The 22554-nt window shown below is 58.7% G+C and overlaps 1 protein-coding gene across 7 annotated transcripts in view; it reads right to left on the reverse strand.

Moving 5' to 3' along the window:
* Positions 1–3234: 3234 nt before the first annotated feature.
* Positions 3235–22554, reverse strand: part of SPECC1L (sperm antigen with calponin homology and coiled-coil domains 1 like) — an 85417-nt gene continuing 66097 nt past the window's right edge. For all 7 annotated transcript variants that reach the window (XM_070475687.1, XM_070475686.1, XM_070475688.1 and 4 more), the window contains 3 exons: positions 6364–6480; positions 4483–4542; positions 3235–3416 (listed from right to left, as the gene is read on the reverse strand). In XM_070475687.1, the coding sequence (XP_070331788.1) occupies positions 3327–3416; positions 4483–4542; positions 6364–6480 (267 nt within the window). In that variant the 3' untranslated portion in view covers positions 3235–3326. The remainder of the gene's footprint in view (positions 3417–4482; positions 4543–6363; positions 6481–22554) is intronic.

The raw sequence follows: 22554 nt of genomic DNA on the forward strand, positions 1-22554 counted from the left end.
GTTCCCTGTGGCGATCCTCGCTGCCTGCCACCGTGGGCCTCAAGCGCGCTCCTCCGGGTCAGGGCCAGGCCAGGGGAGCCCCGCGAGCACGCCCGTGGCCGCACCCAGGTGACGGGGGTGGGGTGCCCAGCAGGCCCTTCGTGGGCCGTGGCATTCCTACCCAGCCCTGCGCCAGCCTGTGGAAGCTGTGGGCACCCACCCTTCCTTCCGTCCGGGCCCAGCTGCTCAGGCCAGGCGGGGGGCCAGCTGGGCTTCCCGCCCCAGCCCACTCCCACAGGCTGTGTTCCCGTCCAGGATGCACCTGCGCAGCCTCTGGCCCCCAGCTGGGCCGGCTCTGGGGCCGCACCAGGAGCGGAAGGCCAGACGTGGGGTGAAGCACCCCAAGGGTGCTGGGGCCAGGGTCCCAAGAGCTGCCAGGCCGCCCCGAGTGCCCGCCAAGTCTTCCTCTGCAAGGGGGAGGCTCTGGAACTGTGGAGGCGGGGGCGTCGCGGGGCTGCAGCTCGGGCTCCCAGGCCCTGAGCAGACACGGGAGGCGGCTCCCCGCCACCAGCCCAAGGCGGCTGCAGGCCCAGGCCCCGGCCAGGCCCAGGTGAGCGCTCCGGGAACAGTGCCTCTGGCGGATCTGGGCGCATCCCGGGGGGCGGGGAACCTGAGGCCCAGGTGCAGCCGGGCCTCGTCCCGAATGACCGCGGCTCGGGCACTGCCCACAGCAGTGGCCAGGGAGCTCCCCATGGCGCTTCACGGGGGGCAGAGTCCACGGGGGCCCCTCCTGGGCCTACCCTGTTGCAGAGGCGGTCCCTCCCGGGAGATGCACGCAGACCTGGGGGTGACCAGGTGTCCGCACGTCCTGCCTGATGGGTGCTGGTGACTTGTGGCCCCAGGCCCCTCCCCGGCCCTCCTGGTCTGCCAGCCGAGGCTCCAGACCTCATGGTGGCTCCCTCCTTGGAACCCCGACCACCCTGGATACAAACGATGCAGACGTCGCCATCTGGGGGCCCCAGTGCCCTGGGCCTGGCACAGCCCACAGGCAGAGCCCCCCACACATCCCCCACAGCCCCCCAGTTCCTGGCCCTTCCTCCGCACCCCACGCAGGGCAGGTCTGGAGCCAGGAAGCCTGGAGCTCCTGACGCCATCAGCGCTTTCCCAGCAACCTGGGCCCCCAACAGAACCCGGGGCCTGTGGGCTCGGAGCCCCCACTGAGGGACCCCCTTAGACAACCAGGCCTCCCCGAGCCCGGGACGCCCCCCACCTCCCAGCCCCACGGAGGCGGCCGGCACAGCAGCAGGAGGGTGTCTGCCCCTCGCTGCCCGGGGTCCAGGGTGGTGCCTCCCCTCCGGCTGCCTCAAGCAGGGCCCGGGTGCAGCACAGAGCCTCTGGCTGCCGTGGGACGGCCTCCGGCAGGGCAGCAGCAGACGGGGTTCCGAGCATCCCCAGACGAGGCCCTGACCTGGGAGGGGTGCTCCCGTCACCCCACACCAACAGGATCGCTCCGTGTGCCAGGTGACACAGCTGGGCCGTGGGGTCAGTCTCTCCACACGAGGAAGAAAGGCTGACTGCTTGGGCGCTGTGATGAGTAGAGGTGGCTGGTTTTTTTCTTTATAATTTTATATATTCTCAAGATTATCTCTGAGATATACTTCTACAATCACCCACCAAGCCTCACGGGGCCCTCCCCAAGCAGAGCAGCACCTGCCCGGGCCGTGCCTCCCACCACGCAGGCAGACGGCCGGCCCCCCCAACATGGACCCCCCCCCCAGGCCCTGGGACACCACCTCGCCCGCGGGCTCCGGGGTCAGCTGTCCTTCCGGCACAGCCAGACCCTGGAAGCAGCAAGTGTCCTGTTCATGGTGACCCAGAAAAGCCCAAGCCGATGTGTTACAACACTTTTAATACATTCAAGAGTATTTAACAGAACAAAACTTAGGGCATTGTCAGTCAGCAGAAGCCTGTGGTCAAGAGGAAGCCCCCGGGTCCTTTTGCAGGAAGTTTGTGCTTGGCGGGAGGAGGCAGGCGGCCCCTGGCACGCTGGCTGCAGGCAGGCTGGGTCCCAGGCCGTCCAGGCCGCCCCTCACAGCCGGCAGTCCCGACGGGCCTCCTGCAGTCTCCTCATGGGACCCCCGTGTGGACCGAAGGCCTGGCCACATGGGCTGTCATCAGAGGCAGCAGGGCCCCCGGGAGACCCCCTTGCAGCTCCACCAGCCCTGGGCTGAAGCCAGGCCCTCCTCCAGGGGACGCCGGGGCCCCCGGCCCTGCAGCAGGCGCCCCCAGGGACAGCCAGCGGCCTGCAGACCCAGGGAGGTCTCCGTCGGACAGGAAAGCGGCCCCCACTTAATAAATAGACTCAATCGTGGCCACAGGCCGGGCACGCAGGCTGCCGTTAGCGTGCGGGAGAGAGGAGCCGAGGGGAGAGACGTGGAGGGCGGCCCTTCTCCCTGACGGCCACCGGGTGGGCACAGTGGCGCCCGCAGATGCGAGGGCAGGCTGGGCAGGGTGGCTGGCAGGTGTCCTCGGGAGCCTGGGCTCCGGCCGGGCGCTGCTCCACAGCTGACAACGGCGTTTCACCCAGAGCCTCTCACCCCATGGAGCCGCAGTGCCCGCTGCGCGGCTGCCTCCTTGCCCCAAGCCCCCCGGGGTGCAGGCCGCCCTTCCGCCTGCCAGTCTGGGTTCTGGACACGGGCCACCCCAGCGGCTCCTGGGCCCCAGGATGGGCCAAGGCTGGTCATCAGGATGTGGGCCCGGCCTGCAGAGCTAAGGCACTTTTGTCCACCCCGCCGGAGGCGGGCCATGTCCAAGCGCTGCAGGGGCTGAAGCCGCAGTGTCTGGGCCTCAGCTCACTCAGCTCTTCCTCCGTTTCTGGCGACGCTGGTCCTGTTTCCCCGCCTCACGTCTGGACGCTGTTTCATCGCTATGCTTACTAAAACGATTTAACAGTGGTGCTGAAAACAGGAGCCCCTCCCCCAATATTGCTCGTAAGAAACACACTTTCTAGCCCAAGAACCGCTTGTGGAGGACTCCTCTGTTAGGACCCTGAAGCCAGCACCGGGTTTCCAGGCCCCTGGGGCTGGAGGGCAGCGGATGTGTCTGCACGCGGGAGTAGGGGCAGGAGGCAGGCAGTTCCCGGCAGGCCCCTGGTTCTCGGGTGGGCAGCGAGGTGCTTCCCGGGGCTGTGGGCGCAGGAAGCCCAGTGCCCTGGCTGGCGGAGGACGAGCCTCCCGCCACGGCTCCGACCTGGGTGGGTAAGCGGGTCGGGCCGCAGGCCGAGTCCCCGCGGGGCAGGCAGCTGGGGCACAGGGAGCTTGCCGGGCCCCATGACGGGCGGCAGGCGTTCAGGTCTCGAAGTACTTGTAGATGGCGGTCACGTAGAGCATCACACTCTGCCAGTCCGGCCGCTCTGTCCGCACCATCTCGCTGATGTCCTGACGGGAAGCAAGTGGCCGTTAGAACCTGGGCGGCCCATGGGCTCTGGGCCCCACCCCGCCTGTCACACAGGCCAGAGAGCAGGACGTGGCCACATCCCCGCCGGGTGCCCAGGGCTGCCCAAGGCCCAACGGGGCTCATCCCCACACATGTGCGCCGCCCAGGCCCGCCGCACAGCCCCCAGCCGTGACCCCGAGGCCTGCAGGTGCTGCTGGGAAGCGGGCGGGGGCCTGAGCTCTGAGCCGGGCCTCCCAGGCCCGCTGGAGGGCTGGGGGTGCAGGGCACAGACGAGTGTGGGGCTGGCCGGACGGGGAGAAGGAACACGCGCGTATCCAGTGGAGGAGCCTCAACGGGAAGCTTTCAGGGTGGGGGACTGCCCGCTTCTTGGACATCAGAACTTTACACGTGGCGTGAACCTTCCAGATAAGGGAACCATCACATAACCATACTTCTGTCTACGTTTACAACCGAATAGAAGCCACTCAAAACCATGTGCTTCTGTGAGATCGCAAGACAGATTCATGGAATTCTGCGTGAACACTCCTGCAAGGTAAAGATGAGTGTAAACACTCGTTCAAAGCTATCGGTTGCTACAAGGCAGGTGACAGGTACCCTCGGGCTGGGAGGTAGCATGGGGGGGCTCCTGACTGGCCCCATGGGGTCCCTCGCTCTGCGGATACCCTAAGCTGTGCGTCTCTGGGTGTGGGGAGGCCGGCTTTGTACTTGGATGCAGCGTTTTCTCCCTTGAAGTCAAACTTGCTGACGAGGCAGGAGCCCCCACAGAACAGTCTGTCCCGAGCACGGCAGCCCTGCCCCGCCCTGACTGCATCCCCGGGCGCCCCGTGCTCTGGGCCCCCGCCCTCCACTGGGGCACAGGCCGAGCTGCTGGGGTGCGCCTCTGATGGTGACCCTGACCACTCCCAGCCAGGGCGCGGCCTCGGACGCTCCATGTGAGGCACGGGGCGCACGGGGCGGGCTGTCCGCACCCTCCCGGGTCCCCACAGCTGGCACCGCCCCCGAGCGCCTCGGGCCCCGCCCGGCAGCCCCCTCAGGGTGAGGCCTCACCAGTGTGGACTTGATACCGACGCTCTCGGCCGCCTGGAAGGCCAGCGTGAAGTTCCTCCGCTGGAAGAGAAGCCGCAGGACAGCTGTGTGAGCAGGCCAGGGACGGCCACCAGCCCACCCACGCCTGCCGCGCTGACCGCCGCCCCGGGCCCTCCCGCCCCTCTGCCGACCGGCTGTGCAGTGACCCCCAACAGGCCTCAGACCGGAGCTGCCTGTACACCCCCAAAGCTAATAAGAAACACTTGTGAAACAGTTTCCCCTTGTGGGGGTCTTCAGAAGTCATCTGAAGGGCAGGAGGGGCCCTGAGGCGGGGCTCTGGGGGCAGTAGAAGGCTTGGGCTGCACTGAGCCTGTCTTTCCGGGGGATGGTCTTGATCCCTGCCTCCTGTACAGTGTCATGAACCTCTGTCCATAGCTCTTCAGGTGTTCTATCAGATCGAATCCCTTTCCACAGGACTGGAAAAGGTCAGTTTTCATTCCAATCCCAAAGAAACGTAATGCCAAACAATCTTCAAACTACCGCACAATTTCACTTATCTCACACACTGACAAAGTAATGCTCAAAATTTTCTAAGCCAGGCTTCAACAGTACATGAACCATGAACTTCCAGATGTTCAAGCTGGATTTAGAAAAGGCAGAGGAGCCAGAGATCAAATTGCCAACATCTGCTGAATTACTGAAAAAGCAAGAGAGTTCCAGAAAAATATGTACTTCTGCTTTATTGACTATGCCAAAGCCTTTGACTGTGTGGATCACAAGAAACTGTGGAAAATTCTGAAAGAGATGGGAATACCAGACCACCTGACCCGCCTCTTAAGAAACCTGTATGCAGGTCAAGAATAGTTAGAACTGGACATGGAGCAATAGACTGGTTCCAAACCGGGAAAGAAGTATGTCAAGGCTGTATATTGTCACTCAGCTTATTTAACTTATATGCAGAGTAAATCAAGAGAAACGCTGGGCTGGAGGAAGCACAAGCTGGAATCAAGATTGCTGGGAGAAATATCAATAACCTCAGATATGCAGATGACACCATCCTTATGGCAAAAAGCGAAGAACTAAAGAGCCTCTTGATGAAAGTGAAAGAGGAGAGTGAAAAAGTTGGCTTAAAACTCAAAATTAAGAAAACTAAGATCATGGCATCTGGTCCCATCACTTCATGGCAAATAGATGAGGAAACAGTGGCTGACTTCATTTTTCTGGGCTCCAAAATCACTGCAGATGGTGACTGCAGCCATGAAATTAAAAGCTGCTTACTCCTTGGAAGGGAAACTATGACCAACCTAGAGAGCATATTAAAAAGCAGAGACATTACTTTGCCAACAAAGGTCCTTCTAGTCAAGGCTATAGTTTTTCCAGTGGTCATGTATGGATGTGAGAGTTGGACCATAAAGAAAGTTGAGCGCCGAAGAATTGATGCTTTTGAACCGTGGTGTTGGAGAAGACTCTTGAGAGTCCCTTGGACTGCAAGGAGAGCCAACCAGTCCATCCTAAAGGAGATCAGTCCTGGGTGTTCATTGGAAGGACTGATGCTGAAGCTGAAACTCCAGTACTTTGGCCACCTGATGAGAAGAACTGATTCACTGGAAAAGGCCCTGATGCTGGGAAAGACTGAAGGCAGGAGGAGAAGGGGACGACAGAGGATGAGATGGCTGGATGAGCATGAGTCTGAGTAAACTCTGGGAGTTGGTGACGGACAGGGAGGCCTGGCGTGCTGCAGTTCGTGGGATCATAGAGCTGGACACGACTGAGCGACTGAACTGAACTGAACGGGGCCAGCCTGGCTGGATGGGGAGGAGCCTGTGTCATCGGCCAGGGGGTGGACCGGCAGCCCGCCCCCGCGCCCCCACGAGGCCCCGCCCCGCACGCGCGTGCCCGCACCTTGTCCTGGCTGCTGAGCTCCTGGTAGGGGATGTGCGCGGGGAGGTAGGTGTGCAGCAGGGCACAGAAGGCCAGCCCGTCGTTCCAGCTGCTGCTGAAATTGGTGATGTCGATGTTCTGCAGGGAAAGAAGGAAACACGTGAGTGACAGCCCTCCCCGGCGTCTCAGGTCACGGCGGAGCGGGCGGACGCTGTCAAGTCCAGGCAGGCCGAGCCTCTGCAGAAAGCTCGGTGGGCCGGGGCCCAGGCCCACTGGTGTCAGGGGCCGAGGGAGCGGCAGCTCTGTGTCAGGAAGAGCTGAGTCCAGCCGCCCCGCACCCCGACTCACAGGATGACCCCACCTCACAGCGAGGGCGGCGGCCGCCAGTCTGCAGAGGGAACACCCAGAGCCGCCGGCACGGGCGGCAGGCCCCACGGCGCGTGTGCAAGGGTCAGCTCGGCTCTGACAAGTGCCCAGCTCCATGTCCAGGAGGCACTGTTCCCAACTATAGACGTGATGTGTCCCTCAGAGTATCTTATTATATGACAGAGCAGGTCAGCTAGAGATTAGCCTTTACCTTATTTGCAAGAATCCTTTTGAAGCAGAAACTACACAATTACATTTGGAAATTCACCCCCTTTATGAAAATACCATGAACTAAAGAAAGAGCGTCCCGACGTGGCAGGTCCTGGGTGCTGTCTGCGGGCCGCCCTCCTCGGGGACACCCGGGCACCGCGCCCCTTCCCTGAGCAGCGGTCACAGGGCAGTGCCCTGCATCTGCAGGGAGCTCCAGCAAGGCTGCCCGCCGACCCCCACACAGGCTAGTTCCTGACCCCACAAAGGGCCCAGGGACCAGGTGGGGCTCCTGACAAAAGCCACAGAGGGTGGACACAAGCTCTGTCACCAAAAGGAGCCATCGGGCCTTGACTGCAGGCACCAGGACGCTGCCTGCTGGGGGTGATAAGCCGGAGGTCACTCCCCCAGTGGCTGCCAATCCAGCCTGGAGGCCTTGTTCGTAGGCCGTGCTGATGGAAGCGACCAGGTCGTGGTGACAAGGGGGTACAGACCTGCCGAGAGCTCCAGGGTGAGTGCGGCAGTGTGTGGTGGGCCCGCCACGGCCAGAGAAGGGCAGAGCCAGCCCCCCACGCCGAGGTCCGGAAGCCCCACATCACCGGTCCCCACGAAAGTGGGGACCCCCCAGCGGGCTTGCTGCCCTCACAGCCTCTGCTCTGCCTGCCACCCCCACAGCCAACCTGCCCCTCTGCCCTCCCGGGGATCTCAGGACGCAGCCAGTGGGAGAAACACAGACAGGAAGGAGGCCACCTGTCTACGGCCCCTGGGGGGCAGGGCCCCCGCGTTCCCACACACCGGTGCACGCTCCCCGCGGAGGCCCGGGTCACAGGACCCCCAACGGGACTCCTCCGCCCAGTCCTGGGGGCGTGGCCCCGACCAGGGAGCCAGGACACAGGCAGCCCAGGGGCAGCAAGGATGGAGCGCCTGACGACGTGTCCAGCTCCACACGGGCCAAGGCCCGCGGCCGGCCGCTCACGCAGGCCTGGAGGAAGCATGCCCCACTTCCTGCCCAGCGACCGGCCGACCTGGAGCCGCCTACGTGCCTGGCCTCAGCGGCTGCAGCAGAGACCCGGCTCCGCCGGAAGCAGCTGGGCCCGCAGTCCGGCAGCAGCGGGTACGCAGCTGATCAGAACCTTCAAAGCCCCGAGCACAGACGCACGCAGGGCACTCTGCCCACCCCAGGAGCGTCGCCGGGCCCCGCAGGCAGCTGGCCTACCTGTCTCAGCTCCCGCAGACTCACCTGAGGCACCACCCTGCCCGCAGCCCTCCTGAGCTCAGACGCAGCCTGTCCCCCTGCAGTGGGTGGGACCCACCTCCGTGCACTGACGCTGGGTCGGGGGGAGGGGGGGCGGTCTGCGGGCCGGGAAGCTATACAAACAGTGTGTCAGAGAACATCTTAACACGTTGTCACTTGTCGTTTAATTAAGGGCCACAAAACGCACCCCCAGATACCACACAGTGGTGGTTCAGACAGTACACGTTCTGCTTGCAGTGCAGGAGACACGGGTTTGGTGCCTGGGTCGGGAAGATCCCCCAGAGAAGAGCACGGCAACGACTCCAGTACCGGGCGGGCTACATGCAGTCCAGGGGGCTGCAGAGAGCCGGACACGCTTGGGCGGCCGACGCTTTCATATTCAAGGCAACGGGCCTGAGCCCATGGTTGCCTCTGCAACACACAGCCTCCTCCGCCGGCTCAGCCATCACGCGCGGTCTCCCACCAACCACTGTGCCTGGCGTCGGGAGGCAGGAAGGAGCCACAGACAAGCCTCTGCCAGGGGCCGCCAGGCCTCAGCCCAGGCCAGGGGGCAGCGTGTGGGGATGTCAGGGCCTGGGTGCGGCTGGCGGGGAGGCGGGGCCCAAAAAGGGAGAACCGGCAGGAGGCAGCTCTGTGGCTCCGGGTGACCCCCGAGTGACGGTCAGCAGAGGCCCCGCTGGCCCCGGAGGAGCAGCCGTGGTGCTGGGCGCACGTCTGCCCGGGCCCTTGGCCAGGCTCTGCTCCGGGTCAGGGGAGGGAGGCCCGTGTGTCATGACATCCACGTCGAACTCGCATGTGAAGTGGAGGCAGGAAGAGATGCAGGGCGGGCGGGGCGGGAGGGCGCTGGCCTGAGGACACAGCGCCTGCACCCTGTGGGGGTGGGGCAGCAAGGACCCTGGCCCCTACTGAGCCTCCGCACGGCCGACTGGGCCTGCCCTCGCCCGGGGAGCCAGCCGGTCGGTCCAGCACAGCTCTCCAAGGTTCCGGGGGCCCAGTGTGCGGCCTACAGGCAGGCCCACTGCCCTGAAGGCGTCAGCCAGCCGGACCCCACTCGGGACGCCGCCCGCTGGGGAGCTGGGCCAGGATGGAGCGCTGGGCAGAAGGCCCCAAGGCGCCCATCTGAGGACAGGGCTTCCCGTGCCAGGCAGCCGAGCGGCTCCAGCCAGTGACCGTGCTCCGCACTGGCCCCACCCCTGCCTGGACGGATGGATGCACTCAACCCCACAGCTTAGGGCTTCTGCCCGATACCTGAGCCAGGGGCAGATGCAGCCAATTCACCCCGGACAGAGCTGTGAGGCTAGCCTCCCCAAGCCCAAACACAGACGCTCTGGACACACCGTCCCGTTCCTTCGAGACAGACACCGAAAGGAAACAATGCAATGTGCGAACCTTATTTGGATCTTAACTCAAGCAAATCAACTGTAAAGCTGACCAGGATCCAACTGGGAACTCTGAACTCTGTCCAGACGTGTGTGCGCGCGCGCACGCTCAAGTCGCTCAGTCGTGTCCAGCTCTTGTAGCCCACCTGGCTCCTCCGTCCATGGGACACCCCAGGCACAAATACTGGAGTGAGTTGCCATACCCTTCTCCAAGGGATCTTCCTGACCCAGGGATGGAACCGGGGTCTCCCGCATTATGGGCAGATTCCTTACCACCTTAGCCACCAGAGAAAGTGTCCAAACGAGTGGTGATGTTAAATGGAATCCCAGGGGTGGGGAGTAACCAGGACACCTGGGCCTGGGGTGTGTCCCCAAGGGTCATTTTACTGTTCCCACTGCTTTAGCACAACATACGTAAAAATTTCCATGAGAAACAAACAAACCTACAACTCAACAGCAAACAACCCAATGGTGCAAACGTGGGAAAGGGCAGAGCCCTGAACCAGTGTGTCTCCAAGGCTGATGGACGACAAGCAGCGCAAGAGAAGCTGGAGGCCGCTGGTAACCAAGGAACTGCAGGCCAGAACCCAGACTGTGCCGCACCACTGCCTCCCCCGCCAAGCTGCACGGCACCCTGAGAGCTGGAAACCCCAGAGGCTGGGGACGGCTGCACGGCACCCCGAGAGCTGGAAACCCCAGGGGCTGGGGACGGCTGCACGGCACCCTGAGAGCTGGAAACCCCAGGGGCTGGGGACGGCTGCACGGCACCCCGAGAGCTGGACCCCGAAGAAGCTGGGGACGGCTGCACGGCACCCTGAGAGCTGGAAACCCCAGGGGCTGGGGACGGCTGCACGACACCCTGAGAGCTGGACCCCGCAGAAGCTGGGGACGGCTGCACGGCACCCTGAGAGCTGGAAACCCCAGGGGCTGGGGACGGCTGCACGGCACCCCGAGAGCTGGACCCCGCAGAAGCTGGGGATGGCTGCACGGCACCCTGAGAGCTGGAAACCCCAGGGGCTGGGGACGGCTGCACGACACCCTGAGAGCTGGACCCCGCAGAAGCTGGGGACGGCTGCACGGCACCCTGAGAGCTGGAAACCCCAGGGGCTGGGGACGGCTGCACGGCACCCCGAGAGCTGGACCCCGAAGAAGCTGGGGACGGCTGCACGGCACCCTGAGAGCTGGAAACCCCAGGGGCTGGGGACGGCTGCACGACACCCTGAGAGCTGGACCCCGCAGAAGCTGGGGACGGCTGCACGGCACCCTGAGAGCTGGACCCCGCAGAAGCTGGGGACGGCTGCACGGCACCCTGAGAGCTGGAAACCCCAGGGGCTGGGGACGGCTGCACGGCACCCTGAGAGCTGGACCCCGCAGAAGCTGGGGACGGCTGCACGGCACCCTGAGAGCTGGAAACCCCAGGGGCTGGGGACGGCTGCGCGCCCAGCTGGGGACGGCTGCACGGCACCCTGAGAGCTGGAAACCCCAGGGGCTGGGGACGGCTGCACGGCACCCTGAGAGCTGGACCCCGCAGAAGCTGGGGACGGCTGCACGGCACCCTGAGAGCTGGAAACCCCAGGGGCTGGGGACGGCTGCGCGGCACCCTGAGAGCTGGACCCCGCAGAAGCTGGGGACGGCTGCGCGGCACCCTGAGAGCTGGACCCCGCAGAACCTGGGGACGGCTGCATGGCACCCTGAGAGCTGGACCCCAGAGAGCAGAAGCTGGCGACGGCGAGAAGCCAGAGCCCTGTTCTGGCTGCTGCGGGGCAGGGAGACGACCCCTGGCCACACACACAGAGCGCCACCAGGGGCCCCAGGAAGGCGCCGAGAAGACCCAGACAGCATGGACACAAGTCCCCACGGGAGCGTTCACAGCAGCACGAGAGCCGGCAGCGGAAGCAACGCCAACGTCTGCCAACCAGGAAACGGACATGTAAAACGGGGTGCGCGCACAGGACGGAGGAACAGTGCAGGCTACAAGCCGGATGTGTCTGGAAAGTCATGCCCGACCCCGGGCCGTGGGCCAGGCTCTGCAGAGGCTGCTCCAGAGCTGGCTTAGGAGCACCCTGAAGGGAAGGAGAGAGGATCCAGAGGCCTCAGTACAGAATGGGCTTTACAACACAAGCTTCATCTTCTAAACACGAAGCCTGCTGAAAATAAGACACCACTTTACAAAGCCAGAGAACGTACACCTGGGCTTGTTCAAACACCTTACGTCTGAGAAAGAGAGTCCATGCAAGGCAGAGGCTCCGGCCACAGCCCTGGGCCCAGCGGGGAGAACACCACGCGAGAGGAGGCAGCCTGGAAGCTCCGCATCTCCTCTCTGCCTGACCAGGCTGCCCGCAGGGCCCCAAGGGGGGCGGCAACGCGGGGACAGAGCCCCTCAGCACACGCACCTGGTCAGGAGCCCACTTCACGGCCTCCAGCGGCAACCGCTGCTCTTCCCCATCTTTCAGCGGCTCGTTCTGCACCGACCAAGGGCACCCGTCCAAAGGGGCGTGGCTCCCTGGACCCTCGGCGGGGTGTAGCCCCCACTCCTGCCCCCTCCCGGGCTCCTGACTCCCGCTCCGCCCCCCACGCCCCCCGTCCTGGTTTCAGCTTGCACACAGGTCAGCTGTTGGTGTAACAGGGGTCAGGACACAGCCAGAGAGGCTGAGGGCCGCGAGGAGGAGGTGGTCCTGCAGGAGACTGAATCCACGCCCACAAGCCTCAGTCATCTGAAGGCGGTCTACCACTCGGGAAAGGGCACCGCAGTAAGAGACCTGGAAATACTATGTTTCAAAACTAATCCTGGAAGTTCCCTGAGGGCAAGGGTCATGCTCCAGATGGCATGACATCTCTCCTGGAGTGAGTGACCTTGTGATGGACACTTCACCAAGAAGGGTCCTGGATGTATCGCAAACGACCATGTGCAGACACCCAACATCACAAGCTCAGAGGCACCTGCAGAACCGAAACCAAACCTCACACGCAGGACAGGACCGAGGCTGCCGTGCCCAGCCCCGGCCAGGACAGGGAGGACTGGGGGCCCTCGTGTGCCGCGGGGGACGGGAGCCCCAACCCTCTCAGACCACATGACCCAGCCAACCCACTCTCAGACGCCTCCACACACACCCACCCAGACGGTCCAGGGGGCCTTTCCTCACAACAAGGGATGGCTGGAAACAGCCCCGTGTCCACCAACAGTCGAACAGATAATGAACCGGGACACAGCCGTAAATGGACGAGTCTCCAGGAAAGGAGGAGATGAATTACTGGCACACAACAATACAACCAATCTCAAAACAATTATGCTCGGTGAGAGAAGCCAGACCCTTCCCCAAACTGCACGCTGTGATTCTATTTACACAAAATCAAGAAAAATGCAAGCCCTGCAGTGACAGCAGACCAAGGGCAGGATGTTCACAAGGAGACAGACGTCTGTCGGGCGTGGGGACAGTTCCCCGGGCGTGTACGTGGATCAGAAGTCGGCAAAGCTGTGAAACTGAAACCCGTGCAGCGGGAGCGGTCACTACTGCACGGTAACACCAAACCCTGAGTCACGCCTCACCGTGTGGTGGGGCCGCCACACTTCAAAAACAAACAAACTTGGAGAAAAAGAGGTTACATCTGTGGTCACCAGAGGTGGGATGGGGGAGGGGAACCGGAGGGCAGAGACTTGCAGTTTTGAGATAAATAGGTCCTAGGGACGTAACTGGAGAAGGCAATGGCACCCCGCTCCAGTGCTCTTGCCTGGAAAATCCAATGGACGGAGGAGCCTGGTAGGCTACAGTCCATGGGGTCGCTAAGAGTTGGACACGACTGAGCGACTTCACTTTCACTTTTCCCTTTCGTGCATTGGAGAAGGAAATGGCAACCCACTCCAGTGTTCTTGCCTGGAGAATCCCAGGGACGGGGGAGCCTGGTGGGCTGCCGTCTATGGGGTCGCACAGAGTCAGACACGACTGCAGTGACTTAGCAGCAGGGACGTAACACTGCTGTATGTTGTACATAAAAGTTGAGAGTAGACGCTTACAGTTCTCATCACGGAACATCTTTCTACTCCGCACGCGTGTGAGACGAGGTTCACTCAGCCTCATGTGGTCACACTTCATGTGTGCGTGCGTAGTTGGACCATCACGCCCCACACCTGACGTTCATCTGTGCCGCGGTCAACCCCACCTCAGCACATCTGCTTAAAAGACAAGAGGGCAGCCGAGACCACACTCACAGTCAGATCCAGGCTCTCCACGGGGTCTCTCAGCTTCCCACCTTTGCAGCTCATCCCCAGTGTCTTGCCTTTTGTGACTGAACACAGCGCACAGTTAAACCACAGCAGAGCCAGCCAGGGGCTGCGGACTGACAGGGGTGCTGCCTGCTGGATGCTCGTGGGGGCGTCCCCAGTGAGCCCGTGGGCAGCCTGCTTGTGCGGCAAGAACCCCTCTCCTCCCCTCCCCTCCCCCGCCCAGGCCCCTCTCACTTGGGGTCCCTGTCGCACTAGTACTGTCTCCATTTCCTGAAGAGATGGCCTGGACTCCAGAGAAGCGGCCTAGTGGTGTTCTGCCCTGAGTCCCCCTTAGAGCCTCACTGCCCATCAGCATGGGGTCCACGTCCCTCCCCTGGAGCCGGGCAGGCCCCTGTGCCAGGTCATGAAAGGCAAGGGGCCGGTACCTGTCCCCCTCTCAGGATGCCCACCCTGGGGCCGTGGCCAGCAGGTTGTGAGGAGGCCCTGGCCACAGGGAGGTGTCCACCCAGACGTGTGCAGGCGGGAGCCTCCGACAGAGCAGAGAAGCATGCCTCCTGTGCACTACCGACAGGCACGCACGAGCCACGTCAACGCCGGCAAGCCTGCGTCGCCCACTCTTGGCTGGAAACAGCCAGCCTGCTGTGTCCTGCATGGAAGGGCCCACTGGCAAGAAACCCAGCCCCCTTCCCCACGGTGCCAAGCGGCAGAGCATCCTTCCCACGGCAGTGAAGCACCTCCACAAATAACTGCCTTCCACAAACTTCCTGAGTGACCTCAGGCTAAACTCACGCGTGTGATGGAATTAACCTGTCAAACCTCCACCCCTCTGTGGCCTTCACACAGTTATGCTGGCCTCCCATGCAAAGTCACCGACACACAAGAGGAAAAAGGCTTCTCATGATGGAAGGAAGTGAGGACTGTGCAAGCTGCTGGAGATGATACATGAAGATTATGTGACCCAGACAATTTAATGGTTCTGCTTTTAGCAGAAAAATTAAGCAGCTCTTGAAAACGTTGCTTATCTGATTTCTCTCCTATTTCTCAGCATTCCTCATATAATAAAAAGGCCTGCTTACTGGAAACCTCCTGGAGCCCAGGGCACTGTCTGGTGGGAAGGGCCTGGGGCTGGGCGTCGGGAGACCCCAGGACAAGCACAGTGGCCACAAGCTTGTCCGGCCGGCGGAGCGGGAGCCCCTCGTCATGATTCCCAGGGCTGTCTCAGGTGTGACCTTCGAGGTGCGGGTTCCGATGAACACAGGCACTCCTGAGGCTTCGGGCTGACCGAGCGCCGGTGGCCAGGCCGTCCGCCACACCCAGCGGCTGCCCTGTCGTCGCGGGTTCCACGGGAAGGGAGGAGGAAGGCTGAGGGCTGGGACCCTGAGCCTTGGAGTAGACGACCCGGGGAGCCCTCCTGCCGGAGGAGCCTCAGCAGGTGCGTCTGAGGGGCTCTGCCTGCCCGGGGGACAGCCACCACTCCCGAGCACCTTCCTGACTGCACGGGCCCTGGAAGACACGCCCGGTTAGGAAGGCGGGAACTGGGGCTCAACTGGGGCTGCTGAGGCTCCCCGGCCCGCTCAGCATTGCGGGAAACCCTAACTGGCGTCATGGGGAACCTGCCTGAGCAGTGTCACCTACCTCACACTAACACGATGATCAAGCTAATGTATCAAAATGCTACTAAGCAATTAATTTAAAAATCAGAGCCCTGACATTTCTGGAAACACATGTTAGCAGCTGCTGTCAAACCATGGCTAAACAACAGAGCACCGGAAGTACATCGCGGTTCTGGGAAAACTCGGGTCTCCAGCTGCTGTGCTTGGCACGCAGAGGGCCCCTGAACACAGGAGGCGCCACCGCAGCCGAGCCCGGGCCACAGAGCCTGCTGATGCCCAGTGGACGCATAAGCCCCCGGCCCGGACCCGCTCCGGACAAAGACGGCATGTCACCAGGTCAGGACGGTCAGACCAGCAGTTTCCATCACTGTACTGGCGGGAACTTGTGAGTGTGTGTGAGTCCACATAAAGAACGGGTGGGACCACAAATCTGGCTACTCGTTTCCCTTTGTTCCAGTATTTTAAACCCTGGGACATGGTGATATTTACAAACAATGAGAGCTTTCTGTATGGGAACCCAGTTTCCATGCAAAGTGACAATGTACAATAAAAGAAGTTCAGACTTCCAACCTTGATTTGATTCAGATCAAACCCTTATCTGCTGCCTGCACCTTCTGTATTTTCACCTCTGGGAAGGCATTCCTGTGACCTAAGACTCCAGATACAGCAGAGGAAGCTGAACCAATGCTGAGCCTGGCTCAGGAGCCTCTCGGCTGCAGAAGCCCCAGCGTTCCCAGCCTCCCACCCTGAGTCACAGGAGACAGGCTGGGACGGAGGGGAGGGGAGGGCAGGAAGGATGGCACAGGGACCGAGGGCCTCCTATGGAGCGAGGACAGGCGTGGGGAGGGGCGCGCCTCTCCCCCCCTGCCCCCCCAGCACAGGGTGACCCACAAGCACCACAGGGAACCTGGGCCTCTGGGGCCAGCCTCTCGCGCAGGAAGGCTGTCTTTGCAGCTCCCAGGTGTGGAGCAGAGCCTGGGGGTCTCTGCACAGGGCCTGGGAGGGAGCCAGCAGAGGCTGGGGGCAGCTCCAGCCAGGGCCCGGGGGTGGGGGGGGCCGCGCGGGCGGACGCCAGCTCGCTCCCAGTGAACGCACACAGCTGCGAAGGGAACTTCCTTTTCCTACTTTGCCTACTGACTGTCCACTGCTTCAAAGGAAGCCGGGAAGGCCTGGCTATTTTTATCTGTCCATTCGTTCTCACTCTGCTGACTCTCCTCAATTCACAGGGACACACAATTCTGGGAGAATCTGCTGCTTCTTAGTGAAAAAGTTGGGAATAAAAGAAAAACCCAAAAGGAAGCACGCTGGGAGACTTTCCCTGTGGTGGGGCAGGGGCCAACAAACCCTCTCCTAAAAAACAACACGGGACTGGACGAACTGGTCAAAAATAACCACTTCAGGACTCTGGAGATCAATCAAAGGAAATAAATTCAGACGATTATTCAGGAAAAGGGACCAAAATGTCAGCAAAGAACAGCATGCAGGCAGCCATCCTGCCAGAAGTCGCCCTCCTTACTTTCTTCCCTCGGGTTTTTAAGACACACGCTGCATAACGGAGTTGACTGTGACACAGCGCTGCTGGGCTGACAACACACAGCTCACACACAGGACAGCGGAGCGGGGTGGCGGGGAAGGGGCCGCACTGGAGCAGACCTGCAGTACTTACAGGTTGGGTCAGAAAAACCTTAGGCAAATGGTGATAAGGAGCATTTTGTAATCTATAGAGTGACTGTTAGGGAAATAAATAGTAATATGGCAATACTTGGCTCTATGCTACCTATCAGAAACACACTAGAAAGATATACACCGTGCTAAACGCAATCAAAGGGAGCCGGGGTGGGGCTATCAACCAGAGTGGACTTCAGAGCAAAGAAGAGTAGCAGGGATGAAGGTCATTTCATGGCAGAGGGAAGTTCCTCCATCCTCAACATTTGTGTACCAAGTAACAGTTTCAACACACACAGAGCAGCCTCAGCACTGCACGGAGACACAGAAAGCCCGCGAGCTCGAGCCGAGACCCCACCCCGGCCCTCACTCAGCAGCTGACAGAGCCAGAGGATGCGGACGGCACTCAACCAACGGCTCTAGCTGACCTCCGACAGCAGCAGAACAGCCTTTAAAAACTACACGCCACGTCCTGGGCACAAGATGAGTCTCAAAGATTCTGAGAGCGATTCAAGTTACAGAGAGTGCGTTCTCTGGCCACAATGCAATTAAGTGAGAAATCGATAACACAAAGCTCTCTGGAAAATCCTTAAGTGCTTGGAAACTAACTAGCACACATTTGTACCGTATGTCTGTTTAAATAACATCTGTCTTTTACACAGAATAGAAGTTCTTAGCAGAGTCTGATCTGAGAATCTGTCAGTCTCACACAGAAGTCCACACTGGACTTTAATTACTGACGTGTAGCTCACTGACTAGCTCACAAGCTTCCTGAGACAGGGACTACCTTTCTATTTCTTGATTTCTGTTTCAATGCCCAGCACATGACCTGGCACAGGGCTTAGTATGTATTTGATAAGTCAATTTTATATTGGGAAATATTGCTAGAATGCAAGTAAAGCACAGCACACACCCCTGTTCAACGATTCGAGTCCATCGATTCTGATTCCAGTAACCTCCACTCAGAAACGCAGTGTCTTTCCTTCTTCGGTCCAAGTGCTAATGAGCAAATCCCTCAATAAAACTGTGCATTCTTACTGTTTGAGATTAAATTACCTCGGGCAGTACTGAAAGCTTCTGCTCATTTATTAAAACTATTCTGTAATAGATTAAGTGATTTCATTATCCTTTGGATTAACTAATCCACCTCTAGGCCTGGCATTTTATCAGAAAACAATGAGATTTCAAAGTAAAGCTCTCTTAAATTAACCTTTAGCGACTCCTTGATTGTATTCAATTAGGTTTTCCAAGAACAAGAAAACCATGGTACGACAGAAGCTCTTAAATATAAAATTCAGAACTGCAGGAAGGCACACTGCAAGGGTGAGTTGCCCCCGCTGCCTGGCTCCCGCCACGGTCCCCTCACACGGTCATTCCCTAAAGAGACAGTCAGAGACTCGAAGCAGCAGAACGCCCGGGGGACGGTAGACGGCATGGGTCTCCACCTCTCTCCGTAAGCACTAAGGAATCAACTGTGCACTTAAATTAGCTTTGAAACACAACTGTATACAAGCTGAGGTGCTGATTAGAATAGAAAAAGAAAAGACTCAATCTGTAAAGCAATAGTTCAGAAGCACCACACGGCCTTCGGGGAGTCATTTATCCAAATTCCTGGGGGTGGGGGGCTCAGGCAAACCCGACAGCAGCCCCCTCCGATGGTAATAATCCCAGATTTAAAAACTTCAGTGAATAGCTGGTGGCAGGGCACACTTTAAAAGAGGAAAATGTGTTAGATAAAAGGCAAACTCACAAGGGCTTGCAGTGTAATGGACAGCTAATGAAATTACAGCGATGAGGAGGGGCACCGTAGGACGCCTCTCAGGAGGGTGAGCAGAAGGTGAGCTGAGTGTCGGCTGGGGAGGCTGCCCCCGCTAATTGGCCAGCACCCACGACGGGCAGCAGACTTGCTCCCAGCGCGGCTGGGACCGGAGGGGGAGCGCGTGCTGCTAGTCACGTATCAGCCCCGCTCCTGCCGGCTGTGGGACCCGGCCACCACACGGTGGGTCCCACGCGGCGGGCTTCAGGGAGGGGACGCTCATCAGTCCCTGTGGCCAGATAAGGAAAGGGCTCTGGCACGTCCAACGTGGCTCTCGACAAATTAGGAGCTCTATCGACTACATCTCTCAGCTTAAAAAGATTATGCATATAAAATTATATCCAATTTTAACTCACAGACCTTGAAATAAAAGAAACAGCATCCCACCTTACTTTTAAGCAGCAAAACACATACTAGTTTCACAGGAAACGAAAGCCAGACGAAGAGAAAAGCCGTGTGCAAACACCACTGCAGAAGCCTGCTCGGTAAGCAAGGGGAAGCGCGTCTGCAGCACCGGCTGTCCGGTACAGAAAAGGGCTTTTCTTCAGGGACAGTGACCCATTTTGCTCTGCATTGTATTTCCTCTTGCATTTTAAGTGCGCAGGAAATGAAAAAACTTAAATTAATGGAGGATTTTAATGAATTGATTTGCTTTTTTTTTTAACCTAAGGCAATGTGCTTTTTTTTGGGCAATGTACCTTAAAATCACAGAATCAGAGAATTTAAGTGGGACGGAAGCAAGAGACATTAGTTAAGTCATTGATTTAATGCTTGAATGACTGCAATCAACTTGGTTACTTAACTTTTTAAACAACTTGATATATGGCAAAGTTCCATAATCTAGGGGGAGGTACTTTCTAATTATCTCAAATTAGTCAATTTATTTAATGGTCTAGAAAAATTTAAAGCTCATGTTACAAGATGACACAAAGTAACGGAAAAACAATGGTTTAAATCTATTAAACATGTAGCAAATGCTAGAATGTGTAGACTTCCTCACTTAAGCCTCCATTTTACAAGGAATGGAGTTTAGGAGGAAAAGGGAGGCCCAGAGAGGCTAAGTAATTTGCAAAAGGTCACACAGTAACAGGCAGAGCTAACACTCAAACCTTACTTGGCCTTCAAGTCCAAGGTGTTAATCACTACTCTATGTGTGATTCTCACAACATGGTCTACAGATCAAGTGCAATGTCTATAGAAATGCAGATTTCAGAGTCTCACTAAGCACCTCTCGAATTCTAAATGTTGAGGGTTGGTTCTCAGGAATCTGTGCTTTCCCCATAGTCTTCACAGGGTTTTACAGACAAGCTTGAGAACTGCTATGCTAAAAATGAACCTCCAACGTCTCCCATGACATTCGATATACAAAAGTTCAGACAGCCACTGAGCTCTGCCGGATGCTGGGAGGCAGGGACAGGCCCTTCTGAGGAGCTCACAGTCTGGAGAAGGCACGCGCACTGGCGCTTCAGCCCCCTCGGGATTCGGCAGGCAGTGCTCCGAAACAGGGGGAAGTGAACTGCAGACAGAGAGCCCCCCAGACACGCCCTGAAATGCAGAAAGCACCCATCCTGGACTCGGGTCCAGGGCGAATGAGACAAGGGAGCATGAGCTCTGGGGGTGCTGGGGTGGGCCCCCGGGGGATGACCCCTCGTGGGGCAGAGCAGGGCACAAACAAGGTTGCACAGATGCCAGGGCAGACGCTCCCCAGACGGAGGGGGTGCAGTGAGAGGACGGGGGTTCCGGGGCACAGGAGGAGCCAACCAGACTACACAGAGGCTAGGTCAACCAGCACAGGCCTTGCTCTCCACACCAAGGATCTGGGGCTTTAAGCAAACGGCAGAGGGGGAGCAGCTGAGAGAGATAACCGGGTGGCAATTGCAGACCGCTTCAGCGGCCAAGAAGCCGGACAGGAGGGTGAGAAAATCACTATGTCCACGCAGATCTCACCATCATATGTAGCGCCCACAACAACCAAACACCGTCAGCGGGAGACGGGACGACCACAGGTGGTCCACAGGGCGGAACGCAGTGCGGTCACAGGAGTGACCCGTGGAGGCTCACAGGCCACGGGCGAACCAAGGAAGCATGGCCCTCGAGAGCAGCAGTCGCAAACACACACGCTGCCCAGCTGCAGCGCCACGACCACGCGCAGGCACCCGCGGGGCCCACGTCAAACGGGGAGCGGCTACTGATGGGCTCGAGGCCTCCTTTCAGACTGATGAAGACACTATAAAGCCGGCTGTGGTGATGGCTGCATACCTCTGTGAACACGTTAAAATGTACAATTTTCAGTGGGTGATGTTTATCTTATGTGAAGTATAGCTCAATAAAAAACAATATAGAGAAAAAAATATAAGGGGCTGGGCAACACGGACTTATGCTCAAGACCTCAGCCCGAGATCACACCGGGAGCTACGGCACTGGTGTTCCTGGGGACCAGCCCGCCGTCAGGGTGCAGGACTGGCTTCTCTCACTTGGCAAAATGTTTCCAAGATTCATCCATGTTGTATCATGTAGCAAATCTTCCAAGCCATCAAAAGAAGGATCTTTCCATTTACTCAGATTTCAATTTCCTTCACAGTGTTCTGCAGTTTCCAGCAAACAAACATTGTGCCCCCTTGGTTAAATTTATTTATAAGTATGTTATTGTTTTTTTAAAATTTTTACTTTATAGTGCTGTGTTAATTTCAGGAGTACAGCAAAGTGACTCAACTGTACACACAGGCGTGTGTTCCTTCTCAAATTCCTCCCCTTTAGACGACTGGGGTGGCGAGCAGGGTCCTCTGTGCTCTGTGGGAAGGAGGTCTCTGTCGTCCATCTGGAGCAGACGCCGCAGTGTGCAGCGTCCAAACTCTGCTCCACCCCCGCCCTCCCCCTCCCCCCCGGTAAGCACTGGTTCCTTCTCCAAGTCTGTGACTCCATTTCTGGTTTGTAATAAGTTCACTTGTGTGATTTTTTTTAGATTCTGCATGTGAGTGATACCATATTTGTCTTTTTCTGACTTACTAAGTATGATAATCTCCAGGTCCATCCAAGTTGCCGCAAATGGCGTTATTTCATTCGTTTTAATGGCTGAGCAACATTCCGTCACATACACATACCACACTTCTTCGCCCACTTGTCTGTTGATGGACATCTAGGGTGCCTCCATGTTTCTGAAATTATACACAGCACTGCAGTGAACACTGAGGTATATGTGTCCTTCTGAACCATGTTTTCCTTCAGAGGCATGTGGGATCTTAGTTCCCTGGCCAGGGATCAAACCTATGTCCCCTGCAGTGGAAGTGCAGAGTCTTAGCCACTGGGCCACCAAGGAAGCTCCCCAGATACATCCTTCTTTATGACGCTGCTATAAACGGAAATTCTGAAGTTCATTTTCAGTTTTCATTGCTAGTATAGAGAAATGCACATAATTTTTATAGGGCTGCAAGGAGGTCAAACCAGTCATTCCTAAAGGAAATCAGTCCTGATCGTTCACTGGAAGGACTGATGCTGAAACTCCAATACTTTGGCCACTTGATGCGAAGAACTGACTTATCTGAAAAGACCCTGATGCTCGGAAAGACTGAAGGCAGGAGAAGGGGACGACAAAGGATGAGATGGTTGGATGGCATCACTGACTCAATGAACATGAGTTTTCGTAAACTCCGGGAGTTGGTGATGGACAGGGAGGCCTGGCGTGCTGCAGT

Source organism: Odocoileus virginianus, chromosome 12, assembly GCF_023699985.2.
Source record: "Odocoileus virginianus isolate 20LAN1187 ecotype Illinois chromosome 12, Ovbor_1.2, whole genome shotgun sequence".
In the NCBI taxonomy this organism is placed as follows: Eukaryota; Metazoa; Chordata; class Mammalia; order Artiodactyla; family Cervidae; genus Odocoileus; species Odocoileus virginianus.